The 16,155-nt window shown below is 36.0% G+C and overlaps 1 protein-coding gene across 1 annotated transcript; it reads right to left on the reverse strand.

The window, feature by feature from the left end:
- Positions 1 to 168: 168 nt before the first annotated feature.
- Positions 169 to 16,072, reverse strand: LOC100371722 (sn-1-specific diacylglycerol lipase ABHD11-like). The gene is made up of 6 exons (XM_006816938.2): positions 15,903 to 16,072; positions 9,864 to 9,993; positions 5,840 to 6,013; positions 2,207 to 2,380; positions 1,338 to 1,519; positions 169 to 616 (listed from the first exon to the last, which is right to left on the reverse strand). Exons 1-6 carry the CDS (start codon positions 15,989 to 15,991, stop codon positions 403 to 405), a joined length of 963 nt encoding a protein of 320 aa, XP_006817001.2. The 5' UTR covers positions 15,992 to 16,072; the 3' UTR covers positions 169 to 402.
- Positions 16,073 to 16,155: the final 83 nt, after the last annotated feature.

Consider the following 16,155-nt stretch of genomic DNA (forward strand, 5'->3'; position numbering starts at 1 on the left):
TTTCGACGTAACAAATTCTGCCTTGTATGTATTCTACTTTATGTGCTTCCACTTAACAGAAATGCTGTCCTCTCAAAAACTCTCATACCATCAACATTTTTAGCTGCGAAAATTATACATGTACAATGCTGTACAGACCAATCAGAAATCAATGCATAGACCCAAGAATTTTGTTACTGTAAAATGACTACTTTTTAATGGGTTTAAATTTCACTGATTTGCTATTTCAGGCATATTCAGTGAGTTTTATATTCACGGCTTTATCATTTAGATAATGTGTTCTATGCTAAATATTACGTATTCACTGGGTTTTAATTTAGCGCATTTTCCAGTCAGCGAAATAAGAAAAATTAAAACCCAGTGAATAATTATCCCGTTTACAGTACTACCATATTTGGATTGTTACCTATTGACCATATATGGTATTTCTATTTTACTATTTTCCAGATTAGTTCTGCTGTTGAACTGTGATGGCAGAAGACTGCCATTTAAAAAGTCTATCAGTGTCTCAATAAATTGCCATGGTTTTTCAGAGTGGACCCAGTGACCAGCGCCCTCTATATGTGTAACAGCAGACCTGGGAAACAGTCTTTTGATTTCGGGATAGTGTTTTGGACTGAAATAAAAGCAAGAAATAACAAAAATCAGACATATTGACATAAACTATGCAAATTGCTGCCATTCGGAAAACTGCTGTGAACAATTTTTGATGCTAGTTTGTTTCATGATTCAATAATTTAATAGCGGGTATGAAGACAAAATTTCACCAAAGTCACTGACGGGACACCAGTGAATTAGACATGAAATCAAATGTAAAAACAAAAGAAGCAAAGTTCATTGTGCTGTGGCGTCATAATATTGCATAGAATTTGACAAACATGGGAATGTGTTTTGGTATTTTCACACTTAATAATGTGCTATAAACATTTGATCAATTTTGATGAAGTAAGATTATCTCAATGCCATATTGTTTGACATTGAACAATAAAAAAAAAACAATTTTTTTCCCCCATTTTTGCGACAAACGTTCAGTCCATACCTTTCACGCATTATGCAAGATCTCTGATTGTCACAGCAACAAAATTCAGCATCATACATTGAATATAATGATCTTGAAAATTCTTACTATAGTAATTCACATTTTATAAAATAAGTGACAAAACATACAATTTTCTTTTTCCTTGAAGAACTTTCCTCCCAGCAGTCAACAAACTGACTGAATTTGATATGGGGATTTCATTTTGACTCGGGAATCCCACAAAATCAGCGCTGAAGAAATCTGTTTTCATAAGCCGACTGACATCGAAACTCGTATACTTCTAAAATAACATGCTTACCTAATGTATGGTGAATTTCCCCCACCAATAAAGAGAGCTGGACCATCATATGTTGACGAAAAATGATCAAAATCATAGAGAGTTCGTAGCTGTCTTTCAATTGCATTCAAATTTACTCTCCAACAATAGTGTCCAGATATCTCAGTGAAATTAGTCAATAAAAATAACCTGTCCCTGGAGTTCTGAAAAATGTAAATTTTCAATAAGTTCAATAGTTAATTTACATAATACTTAATAGAGCTCGAACTTTTCAGGTGAGAGAGCTCCTACATGTATTTTAAATGCCAACATTTATAAAATTGCTTAAGCCTACAGGATTAATATAGGGAATATTAAAGGAAACCAAGTGATTTGGCATCAAGGTAATTTCATTTTGACTTACCTCTCCCTGAATTACCTTGAATTCAAGCCTTGACTCAATTGGTGTTTGCCTTCAAGTTTTTCTATTGGTTTATAAAACTTGTGTGTGGTTGAAATGTTTGATAATTTGCATATTAATTTGCATACACACCTGAATGATGTAGCATGTTTTTGTTCAATGTGAGAATAATTACGTTGCTTGGTAACCAGCGTGAATGATATTGATATGACTAAAAATGAGGTATTTAACAAAGTTAAAAATTATGTCAGCTTATCCTGCAAATTTGAAGGAAAAATGAATTGTATGTGCATTGTGGTACTCCCATGATGCACCTGACTTTAAGAAATAGTGAGCAGTGCTCTGTTTAGGAAGCAAGAGTTCAACTGTTATCTTTCACAATAACACATTATGAGATGCAAAGCATCCCCTGTAATGCTAACATTCAATATATACCACTAGAGGGCGTATGTCATTCTTAAATTTCAAACTGTGAGGGCAGTCTACTCACAGGTACAGATGGCTTGAGTTGCTGGTCTGCATATTTTCTCATAGTAGACCTTGGGAGTGAATGATCAAACTGTAAATTCCTCATTGCTTTGATGTATGTGTCAAAGTCTATAGTGGATCGTGCACTAGGTGACGGCGATATATCTACCACAACCATTTTGTCAATGACATCGGGCTGTTGGATAAAAGAATGAAATAATGAAAAACAGTTATTTTAAATGATGAAAGTACTGGATGTAATGTTTCTCATTGGAATTTGTTACCGGAAAATGGTCTGGAAAACATACTAAGATGGTATATACATATACAGAGAAGCATGGAGAAGGAGAGATGCTGGCTCTATTCTCCACTAGTAGACAAGGAAATGATGATATACATATACAGAGAAGCATGGAGGAGGAGAGATGCTGGCTCTATTCTCCACTAGTAGACAAGGAAATGATGATATACATATACAAAGCACACATATGAGAATGATTATAATTATGAATGTTTTAAAGTCACACTGCTGTTAGAACTAGATATATGCTAATGGGGAAGGCTTACAAAAAGAAAGTTTCTGACCAGTTCAGAGATCAGCTAAAAGCTGATGCACATTCACATACAAACTAGTAAATTTGAACAAAATTTTTCGTAACATTTAAAGTTTTTTTTTTTGTACTGTAAACCTTTTAAAGGAAAAGTCAAGCCAAACAACATAATGACCCCCCCCCCCCCCCAAGAAAAAGTTCCACAAATGTAGGAAAATGCAATTTACAGTTTTTTTATATCACTTTTCATTCTCTGGATATTCAACTTTTCATCAGTATTAGTCAGCCATCTTGATTCTCAAGCAAAGGATTGTGGGTAAAGTATGACATCATAGAATCACATTTGCCAAGCTCTTTTATCTCAAAGTATTATGTTGTTAGCCTTGAGTTTTCCTTTAATTTTCACTGGTGAATGTTTTTGCGATTCCAGGATTTTACGGCATTCGTGAAGACAATATTTTGTGAAAGTTACTGACACTCTTTGTCGTAGAACCCCAGAGATATTTTGTGATTTTCACTGAAATTAAGTTAGTTTACAGTAGTACAAGTATGAGTTTAGTATGACACCAATATGCATCTTTTTTGAATAATATATAATCGTTGGTAAAATACCTCATAATTTCCATTTCATTCCTTTGAGCTAACAAAATTCATAACAACTGATTCTTTTGTCCATTAATTCAAAATAAGGGTAATTCTCACGAAAATAGTAAGTGAAACCTCAGACAACTATAGACAGACTAGCATGCTTATTGTTGTAGGCGTGAATCGGGCATTACGCCTGCAGGATGCATGGCCCGGCAGACCAACTGGTACTTAATCGACACACGTTAACCCGAAGATTCCCAAATGTTTTTGTAATGTCTATTTTGTGCCAAAGGCACAGGCGCATATTTTTCGATATAACTGGAAATATAATCTGGGTTTTTTTTACCTTTCAATCAATGTTTCTGCTCAAATCGGCCAATTTTTGGGTGAGTTACAGCATTTTTAATATCTCTTACTTTCGTCTAAGACATTTATAAATATATAATGAGCAAATTTATAGTAGTATTTCTCATTATTTTGAATTTTCCCAGAATATGTGAAAATTTTTCTATAAAGGCCAAATGGCGGTGTTGGCGTCAACAGTGTTCCTTTGAGTGTAGCTTTGTAGTTTTTGTGGACAATGCGTATGAAAACTTGATATGCTCTCGCAACTAAGCGATTAAATATTCAGTGGGAAGCTGATACTTTAATGGAGCAAGTATTAGCTATCTCTAGTCTTGTTTGGTTCATAATTACAGAAATATGAAGAATAAACACAGAAATAACTTGCCTATGTTGTGTCGCATCTGTGGGGATTATTTAACCAAAAAAAAAATACTACTCAGACTAATACTACTCTCTGTGTAAATCTCGCACTATCTCGCATTATTTGATAAATTAATAATAAAGAACGTCGTGTTATTATGTTTTAGTTTGATCGGTTGTTTATTGGATTAAAAAGTTGAGCATCAAAACAAATGTGGCACGCATCTGACCAAAGGAAAAGCCAGGTTGCTAGTCTGTCTATAGTAGTCATGTGTCACTCTTAAAATGAATAAATGGTAAGTTTTTAATTTTTGATCTTTTATCACAAAAAATGTAGTATAAATTTACATAACCATGTGCTGCCAAGGAAAATGTCCTCTTTTCAGTATATAATGCATAGTCTGGTAAATAACAGTCACCCACTTTAGGATCTAACACAAATGATTCAGAGACTGCTGGGACAAATGCTGTCATGGTAACGACCTAACTTTGGGTTAAATAAAATAATTAGTGTGTTTCTACAGGTACCATTGTAAACAAAATAATTAGTGTGTTTCTACAGGTACCATTGTAAACAAATAGGCTACTAAGCTATAGGACAAACTTTTTAGTTTTTAATTTAGTTTATAAACTTTTACATATTTTTTTTTTTTATATATTCTTCTTAATCTTGAGGTTAACTGCTTCTCAATAAGATGCGAATCAGTCCATGTTGCCATGAGAATTATTTTCAAATGAAAACAAGTGTTTAAAGCATGCAACTAGAAACAAGTGTGTTCTCTGGGACCATTTAAACCGAGACAAGGCCAGACCCCCCCCCCCCAAAAAAAAAAAAAACACATCATTTTGTATCAACAAACAAAGGAGTGAGGATGATCAACATTCATCAAATACCTTGTTATTGCACAATGTTGTAACGCTATTAAAAACGAGATAAGAAAGATGTGCAATAATTTTCCATATCACACCTGACTCTGTTTAACAATACTGAGATGCACAGATTCCTTTATAGATTTGAAGCAACATGCCCTCCAAACTGGTGACAGCCAGTTACCGTACTGTAGCAGTTTTGATCCTGACAATATAAAATTATATTGTTTTATTGTGTGGCTTGCTTTTATAACAACATTTCTACAACTAACTGTAGGATACATTGAAATATTTAGGGCACAAATCTAACTGCATTCGAGTAATTACGCATTCTTGGTGGAAAGAGTTATGAGAGCAGCGATCAAATGTTAGAGCGCTTGGGCGTCTAGTTGATGATGAGGTATAAAGCACTAAAATAACAATCTACACCGTGACCACTCAAATAAATCTCAAAAATCAGATTATAAACTAAAATCAATGAAAAACCAGTGCTCAAAATGATTGCATTTATTTTTAATGCAACCTATAAGGTATGATAAAACCTTTACGGACTGGATAAGGCAAAGGGTGTATACAGTCCATAAAGTGATTACCGATATGTCGATCTAGATAATGTGTATGAATGGGAGATTATAGGAAGATTACAGTTAACCTTTACAGTTTTATTCATATTTCCGCAATCAACAGGCAGTGAAAGCCTTGGAGAACCAGTTGCATTATCTCATTCACAAAAAGGTAATAGAAAAACAGCATTTAACATCAAATAGAAAAATTCATACTCCTAATATAGAATATTGTATGAGGCAGATTTTAAAGCTAGTGATTGAAATGAAAAACAAACAAACATGTAAGCCTAGAAAGAATTGATAAGATAATATCTTAATAATCACAGCAGATCTTATTTAGAAATTTTCAGATAATATAGCTTTATTATATCCTACCTCTGTAAGAGCTGTTACCATGGAAACCTTTCCACCCATACTATGCCCGGTCACCACACATTTCTGTATTTTCAGTGAATTCAGCAAAGCAAGAACGTCTGCAGTCATGGCTGAATAACTCATCTCGTCGCTATGAGGACTATCTCCATGGTTACGGGCATCAACTGTTATTGTCTGAATTGTTGAGTAAAATGATTTAAGAATATTATACATTCTAAACTCATTATTGTTGATCAGTGAAAACTGAAATTCAGAAAAAATACATTTTCCCATTCCTGTAGCCAGTGTGTGAGCGTACTCTGCTATTGAACAAACAAACATGGCATGGAGTATTTGTGAATATAACAAAAAATAAAAAACCTACAGGCAACTGACAGCCATTTGGCTCAATGACTGGGCTACAGGCAACTAACAGCCATTTGGCTCAATGACTGGGCTACAGGCAACAAACAGCCATTTGGCTCAATGACTGGACTACAAGCAACTAACAGCCATTTGGCTTAATGACTGGACTACAAGCAACTAACAGCCATTTGGCTTAATGACTGGGCTACAGGCAGATGACAGCCATTTGGCTCAATGACTGGGCTACAGGCAACTAACAGTCATTTGGCTCAATGACTGGGCTACAGGCAGATGACAGCCATTTGGCTCAATGACTGGGCTACAGGCAGATGACAGCCATTTGGCTCAATGACTGGGCTACAGGCAACAAACAGCCATTTGGCTCAATGACTGGACTACAAGCAACTAACAGCCATTTGGCTTAATGACTGGACTACAAGCAACTAACAGCCATTTGGCTTAATGACTGGGCTACAGGCAGATGACAGCCATTTGGCTCAATGACTGGGCTACAGGCAACTAACAGTCATTTGGCTCAATGACTGGGCTACAGGCAGATGACAGCCATTTGGATCAATGACTGGGCTACAGGCAGATGACAGCCATTTGGATCAATGACTGGGCTACAGGCAACTAACAGTCATTTGGCTCAATGACTGGGCTACAGGCAGATGACAGCCATTTGGCTCAATGACTGGGCTATAGGCAGATGACAGCCATTTGGCTCAATGACTGGGCTACAGGCAACTAACAGTCATTTGGCACAATGACTGGGCTCCAGGCAGATGACAGCCATTTGGCCCAATGACTGGGCTACAGGCAGATGACAGCCATTTGGATCAATGACTGGGCTACAGGCAACTAACAGCCATTTGGCTCAATGACTGGGCTACAGGCAAATGACAGTCGATTGGCTCAATGACTGGGCTACAGGCAGATGACAGCTATTTAGCTCAATGACTAGACCACAGGAAACTGACAGCCATTTGGCTCAATGACTGGGCCACAGGCAATTAACAGACATTTGGTTCAATGACTGGGCTACAGGGCAAACGACAGCCATTTGCCTCAATGACTTGACTACAGGCAACTGACAGCCATTTAAGGCTCAATGACTGGGCTACAGACAAATGACAGCCATTTGGATCAATGACTGGGCTACAGGTAACTGACAGCCATTTGGCTCAATGACTGGGCAACAGGCGACTAACAGCCATTTGGCTCAATGACTGGGCTACAGGCAACTAACAGTCATTTGTCTCAATGACTGGGCTACAGGCAGATGACAGGCATTTGGATCAATGACTGGGCTACAGGCAATTAACAGACAATTGGTTCAATGACTGGGCTACAAGTTGATGACAGCCATTTAGTTAAATGACTGAGCTACAGACATGTGATAGCCAATTCGCTCAATGACTGGACTACTGGCAACGAACAGCCATTTGGTTCAATGACTGGGCTACAAGCAACTGACAGTCAATTGGCTCAATGACTGGGCTACAGGCAACTAACAGCCATTTGACTCAATGACTGGGCTACAGGCAACTAACAGCTATTTGGCTCAATGACTGGGCTACAGGCAGATGACAGCCATCGGGCCTAATGACTGGGCTACAGGAAACTGACAGCCATTTGGATCAATGACTGGGCTACAGGTAACTAACAGTCATTTGGCACAATGACTGGGCTACAGGCAACTGACAGCCATTTGGCTCAATGACTGGGCAACAGGCGACTAACAGCCATTTGGCTCAATGACTGGGCTACAGGCAACTAACAGTCATTTGTCTCAATGACTGGGCTACAGGCAGATGACAGGCATTTGGATCAATGACTGGGCCACAGGCAATTAACAGACAATTGGTTCAATGACTGGGCTACAAGTTGATGACAGCCATTTAGTTAAATGACTGAGCTACAGACATGTGATAGCCAATTCGCTCAATGACTGGACTACTGGCAACGAACAGCCATTTGGCTCAATGACTGGGCTACAAGCAACTGACAGTCAATTGGCTCAATGACTGGGCTACAGGCGACTAACAGCCATTTGACTCAATGACTGGGCTACAGGCAACTAACAGCTATTTGGCTCAATGACTGGGCTACAGGCAGATGACAGCCATCGGGCCTAAAGACTGGGCTACAGGAAACTGACAGCCATTTAGCTCAATAACTGGACCACAGGAAACTGACAGCCATTTGGCTCAATGACTGGGCTACAGGCAATTAACAGACATTTGGTTCAATGACTGGGCTACAGGTGGATGACAGCCATTCGGCTCAATGACTGGGCTACAGGCAAACGACAGCCATTTGCCTCAATGACTGGACTACAGGCAACTGACAGCCATTTAGCTCAATGACTGGACCACAGGAAACTGACAGCCATTTGGCTTAATGACTGGGCCACAGGCAGATGACATTCGATTGCCTCAATGACTTGACCACAGGCAGATGATAGCCATTTTGCTCAATGACTGGGCTACAGGCAGATGATAGCCATTTTGCTCAATGACTGAGCTACAGGCAGATGATAGACATTTTGCTGAATGACTGGGCTACAGGCAGATGATAGCCATTTTGCTCAATGACTGAGCTACAGGCAGATGATAGACATTTTGCCCAATGACTGGGCTACAGGCAGATGATAGCCATTTTGCTTAATGACTGGGCTACAGGCTGATAGCCATTTTGCTCAATGACTTGACCACAGGCAGATGATAGCCATTTTGCGCAATGACTGGGCTACAGGCAGATGATAGCCATTTTGCTCAATGACTTGACCACAGGCAGATGATAGCCATTTTTCTCAATGACTGGGCTACAGGCAGATGATAGCCATTTTGCTCAATGAGTGGGCTACAGGCAGATGATAGCCATTTTGCTCAATGACTTGACCACAGGCAGGTGATAGCCATTTTTCTCAATGACTGGGCTACAGGCAGATGATAGCCATTTTGCTCAATGAGTGGGCTACAGGCAGGTGACAGCCATTTGGCTCAATGACTGGGCTACAGGCAGATGATAGCCATTTTGCTCAATGACTGCGCTACAGGCAAATGACAGCCATTTGGCTAAATGACTGGGCTACAGGCAGGTGACAGCCATTTGGCTCAATGACTGGGCTACAGGAAGGTGACAGCCATTTGGCTCAATGACTGGGCTACAGGCAGATGATAGCCATTTTGCTCAATGAGTGGGCTATAGGCAACTGACAGTCATTTAAGGTTCAATGACTAGGCTACAGGCAAATAACAGCCATTTGGCCAAATGATTGGGTTACAGGCAGGTGACAGCCATTTGGCTCAATGACTGGGCTACAGGCAGGTGACAGCCATTTGGCTCAATGAGTGTGTGGGTTTAGTGTGTATAATTAATGTTGGGAAAACAATTAATAAGTGATATTGTGCCATATATTAACTCATTATTAACCAATGTTGCTGTATTTACTAGCTCATGTGCTTAAATAGACAAAGGTGTGTCTACGGTCCAAATAAGTCATATTTAAAGAATATACAATAAATTGACATGTGCTTCAATTTGATATGTTTCAAAAAGAACAAATATGCTACAGTCATATCTTTTTCATTTGCTTCCATTCAAATTTTTATGCTCTAAAATATGTGCCTACCACCAAAAAATCAAGGCATGAAACAAAATTAGTTAATAATACCTTTCTCTGAGTTTTTCTATTGATGTGCTTTGCTATGGATTGAAAATTAGATTTGTTACCAAATAAACCATGTAGAAAGAGTATAGGAGGATCATCGCCATCATTTATGATATGAGATAACTGCACAGGTCTGCAAACAAAGAGTAAAACATAATAAGTCTACTATAATGATATGAGATAACTGCACAGGTCTGCAAACAAAGAGTAAAACATAATGAGTCTACTATAATGATATGAGATAACTGCACAGGTCTGCAAACAAAGAGTAAAACATAATAAGTCTACTATAATGAGATGAGATAACTGCACAGATCTGCAAACAAAGAGTAAAACATAATGAGTCTACTATAATGATATGAGATAACTGCACAGGTCTGCAAACAAAGAGTAAAACATAATAAGTCTACTATAATGATATGAGATAACTGCACAGGTCTGCAAACAAAGAGTAAAACATAATAAGTCTACTATAATGATATGAGATAACTGCACAGGTCTGCAAACAAAGAGTAAAACATAATGAGTCTACTATAATGATATGAGATAACTGCACAGGTCTGCACACAATGAGTAAAACATAATGAGTCTACTATAATGATATGAGATAACTGCACAGATCTGCAAACAAAGAGTAAAACATAATAAGTCTACTATAATGATATGAGATAACTGCACAGGTCTGCAAACAAAGAGTAAAACATAATGAGTCTACTATAATGATATGAGATAACTGCACAGGTCTGCAAACAAAGAGTAAAACATCATAAGTCTACTATAATGATATGAGATAACTGCACAGATCTGCAAACAAAGAGTAAAACATAATGAGTCTACTATAATGATATGAGATAACTGCAGAGGTCTGCAAACAAAGAGTAAAACATAATGAGTCTACTATAATGATATGAGATAACTGCACAGGTCTGCAAACAAAGAGTAAAACATAATAAGTCTACTATAATGATATGAGATAACTGCACAGGTCTGCAAACGAAGAGTAAAACATAATGAGTCTACTATAATGATATGAGATAACTGCACAGGTCTGCAAACAAAGAGTAAAACATAATGAGTCTACTATAATGATATGAGATAACTGCACAGGTCTTCAAACAAAGAGTAAAACATAATGAGTCTACTATAATGATATGAGATAACTGCACAGGTCTGCAAACAAAGAGTAAAACATAATAAGTCTACTATAATGATATGAGATAACTGCACAGGTCTGCAAACAAAGAGTAAAACATAATAAGTCTACTATAATGATATGAGATAACTGCACAGGTCTGCAAACAAAGAGTAAAACATAATGAGTCTACTATAATGATATGAGATAACTGCACAGATCTGCAAACAAAGAGTAAAACATAATGAGTCTACTATAATGATATGAGATAACTGCACAGGTCTGCAAACAAAGAGTAAAACATAATGAGTCTACTATAATGATATGAGATAACTGCACAGGTCTGCAAACAAAGAGTAAAACATAATGAGTCTACTATAATGATGTGAGATAACTGCACAGATCTGCAAACAAAGAGTAAAACATAATAAGTCTACTATAATGATATGAGATAACTGCACAGATCTGCAAACAAAGAGTAAAACATAATGAGTCTACTATAATGATATGAGATAACTGCACAGGTCTGCAAACAAAGAGTAAAACATAATAAGTCTACTATAATGATATGAGATAACTGCACAGGTCTTCAAACAAAGAGTAAAACATAATAAGTCTACTATAATGAGATGAGATAACTGCACAGATCTGCAAACAAAGAGTAAAACATAATGAGTCTACTATAATGATATGAGATAACTGCACAGGTCTTCAAACAAAGAGTAAAACATAATAAGTCTACTATAATGATATGAGATAACTGCACAGACCTGCAAACAAAGAGTAAAACATAATGAGTCTACTATAATGATATGAGATAACTGCACAGGTCTTCAAACAAAGAGTAAAACATAATAAGTCTACTATAATGATATGAGATAACTGCACAGGTCTGCAAACAAAGAGTAAAACATAATGAGTCTACTATAATGATATGAGATAACTGCACAGGTCTTCAAACAAAGAGTAAAACATAATGAGTCTACTATAATGATATGAGATAACTGCACAGATCTGCAAACAAAGAGTAAAACATAATAAGTCTACTATAATGATATGAGATAACTGCACAGGTCTGCAAACAAAGAGTAAAACATAATGAGTCTACTATAATGATATGAGATAACTGCACAGGTCTGCAAACAAAGAGTAAAACATAATGAGTCTACTATAATGATATGAGATAACTGCACAGGTCTGCAAACGAAGAGTAAAACATAATGAGTCTACTATAATGATATGAGATAACTGCACAGGTCTGCAAACAAAGAGTAAAACATAATGAGTCTACTATAATGATATGAGATAACTGCACAGGTCTGCAAACAAAGAGTAAAACATAATAAGTCTACTATAATGATATGAGATAACTGCACAGGTCTGCAAACAAAGAGTAAAACATAATGAGTCTACTATAATGATATGAGATAACTGCACAGGTCTGCAAACAAAGAGTAAAACATAATGAGTCTACTATAATGATATGAGATAACTGCACAGATCTGCAAACAAAGAGTAAAACATAATGAGTCTACTATAATGATATGAGATAACTGCACAGGTCTGCAAACAAAGAGTAAAACATAATGAGTCTACTATAATGATATGAGATAACTGCACAGGTCTGCAAACAAAGAGTAAAACATAATGAGTCTACTATAATGATGTGAGATAACTGCACAGATCTGCAAACAAAGAGTAAAACATAATAAGTCTACTATAATGATATGAGATAACTGCACAGATCTGCAAACAAAGAGTAAAACGTAATGAGTCTACTATAATGATATGAGATAACTGCACAGGTCTGCAAACAAAGAGTAAAACATAATAAGTCTACTATAATGATATGAGATAACTGCACAGGTCTTCAAACAAAGAGTAAAACATAATAAGTCTACTATAATGAGATGAGATAACTGCACAGATCTGCAAACAAAGAGTAAAACATAATGAGTCTACTATAATGATATGAGATAACTGCACAGGTCTTCAAACAAAGAGTAAAACATAATAAGTCTACTATAATGATATGAGATAACTGCACAGATCTGCAAACAAAGAGTAAAACATAATGAGTCTACTATAATGATATGAGATAACTGCACAGGTCTTCAAACAAAGAGTAAAACATAATAAGTCTACTATAATGATATGAGATAACTGCACAGGTCTGCAAACAAAGAGTAAAACATAATAAGTCTACTATAATGATATGAGATAACTGCACAGGTCTGCAAACAAAGAGTAAAACATAATGAGTCTACTATAATGATATGAGATAACTGCACAGGTCTGCAAACAAAGAGTAAAACATAATGAGTCTACTATAATGATATGAGATAACTGCACAGATCTGCAAACAAAGAGTAAAACATAATGAGTCTACTATAATGATATGAGATAACTGCACAGGTCTGCAAACAAAGAGTAAAACATAATGAGTCTACTATAATGATATGAGATAACTGCACAGGTCTGCAAACAAAGAGTAAAACATAATGAGTCTACTATAATGATGTGAGATAACTGCACAGATCTGCAAACAAAGAGTAAAACATAATAAGTCTACTATAATGATATGAGATAACTGCACAGATCTGCAAACAAAGAGTAAAACATAATGAGTCTACTATAATGATATGAGATAACTGCACAGGTCTGCAAACAAAGAGTAAAACATAATAAGTCTACTATAATGATATGAGATAACTGCACAGGTCTTCAAACAAAGAGTAAAACATAATAAGTCTACTATAATGAGATGAGATAACTGCACAGATCTGCAAACAAAGAGTAAAACATAATGAGTCTACTATAATGATATGAGATAACTGCACAGGTCTTCAAACAAAGAGTAAAACATAATAAGTCTACTATAATGATATGAGATAACTGCACAGATCTGCAAACAAAGAGTAAAACATAATGAGTCTACTATAATGATATGAGATAACTGCACAGGTCTTCAAACAAAGAGTAAAACATAATAAGTCTACTATAATGATATGAGATAACTGCACAGGTCTGCAAACAAAGAGTAAAACATAATGAGTCTACTATAATGATATGAGATAACTGCACAGATCTGCAAACAAAGAGTAAAACATAATAAGTCTACTATAATGATATGAGATAACTGCACAGGTCTGCAAACAAAGAGTAAAACATAATGAGTCTACTATAATGATATGAGATAACTGCACAGATCTGCAAACAAAGAGTAAAACATAATAAGTCTACTATAATGATATGAGATAACTACACAGATCTGCAAACAAAGAGTAAAACATAATGAGTCTACTATAATGATATGAGATAACTGCACAGATCTGCAAACAAAGAGTAAAACATAATAAGTCTACTATAATGATATGAGATAACTGCACAGATCTGCAAACAAAGAGTAAAACATAATAAGTCTACTATAGTGATATGAGATAACTGCACAGGTCTGCAAACAAAGAGTAAAACATAATAAGTCTACTATAATGATATGAGATAACTGCACAGATCTGCAAACAAAGAGTAAAACATAATGAGTCTACTATAATGATATGAGATAACTGCACAGATCTGCAAACAAAGAGTAAAACATAATGAGTCTACTATAATGATATGAGATAACTCTCCTGGAAACCAATCAAGAGTTGATGTCAGGTGTTTTGAAAAGATTGAGCATATCCTTCCCTGTTGTGACACTGACCATACCTCTCCTATGATATACATGCTTGTTAAATAGTCAGGAATTGAATGAACTATCAATATAAATACATAGCATTCATGATGAACCAGGTTATACATGAACACAAAAAAGAATTGATAGAAATTTTGTTGAAATTATTCCATGTCATGATGTGACTCCCTATTTGGGCACCAGAATTAATTTTTAATTATGAACTTCATTTTTCATGAATTGTATATGTATTTTGACAGTAGTGTATAATAATATGGAAAATTGCCAATAGATTGTTTTCATGGAAACAAGTATTGAAACATCCACTTTTTATTGCTCTTTGTCATTTATTTGATAGAACCTTTCATTCAGTGAAACATCAAGAATTTTTAGTGCTTTCAAATTTTACACATTTTTACAGGACTCTGGTAGATACGTCTACCAGTATGTCAAATGATTGACACTTCACAACACTGGTCATGGGAAGACTGGGCCATTCTTACTGTGATTGCTTAAGAGTTCAATATTAATAATGTTTTATGTTTATAAACAATAAATATTGGAAACAGCTTTTTTTTTTCAAGTACTGCTGTCAAAAAATGAACAAATCTGAATGAGGTCACTGGCCCGCCCAAACTGTAAAAATATTGTGTAAAATTCCTAAAAGTCTTTTCAGTAACCATGGAGAAATAAATGAAAAGTTAGACTGTGTAAGGACAGAAAGGTGGGGTCGTCAACGTTTTATAAATAAAAATGGATGTTAGGTACTGAAGGAAAAAATGAGTGGTCGTATACCGTATTTAATCTATTATTAGTAGTTCATACACTGACATAAATTACAGAAGGGTTTCAGTCAAAATACTGTAAAACATGTTTAAATAGCTGCATGACACACCATGCATGAATAAAACGGATTTAATTTAGCTAAAGTGCCAACAATCTCATTGTGAGAATATACTTTATTTTAAATTAGCTACATCTTGAATTAGCGAAATTACTAAATTAGCTAAAATAACATGCTAGCTAAAAAGACATGTTTTACAGTAAGTAATATTTTAATAATGCAATATACAACAAATGCGAGTTGTGGTTTGTAGTGCCTCTATTGGAGATGCGCTTCTAATAGAGCAAATACGGTATACATATAATTTAAAGAAATATTATATAACCATCACTTGAGCCGAGGGCATTCATGATCGGTAATGATATGGTTCGAAAAAAAGTCTCCTTTTACCTGATTTGGTGTATTGAAAACGTCCTGCATCCTGGAGCAATAAAGCAGACCCTCCGAAAAATTGATCCCATAATCAAGGCTTCATTCATATATAAACGTAAATCTGTGACAGAAAGGAAGTCCCCATTTGTAGTGAACTTTTTACAAATCAGCTGATGAACCCGAGCGCCGGCAACCATGAAACAACACGTGATCTGGCGAGGAATCCCTATTAGATATGCAAATTCAAAGTCCGCGATGATATCATCACCGC

Source organism: Saccoglossus kowalevskii, chromosome 16 (genome assembly GCF_978046115.1).
Source record: "Saccoglossus kowalevskii chromosome 16, keSacKowa6.1, whole genome shotgun sequence".
Lineage (NCBI taxonomy): Eukaryota > Metazoa > Hemichordata > Enteropneusta > Harrimaniidae > Saccoglossus > Saccoglossus kowalevskii.

Bases quoted from the DNA above. Each gene is read 5' to 3' on its own strand.
- LOC100371722 (XM_006816938.2), bottom strand. From the start codon at position 15,991: ATGAATGAAGCCTTGATTATGGGATCAATTTTTCGGAGGGTCTGCTTT. The intron at 9,994-15,902 runs GTAAAAGGAGAC...CTTTGTTTGCAG, and splicing joins TTTTCAATACACCAAATCAG to ACCTGTGCAGTTATCTCATA. The intron at 6,014-9,863 runs GTATTATTAACT...TCAACAATTCAG, and splicing joins ATAGAAAAACTCAGAGAAAG to ACAATAACAGTTGATGCCCG.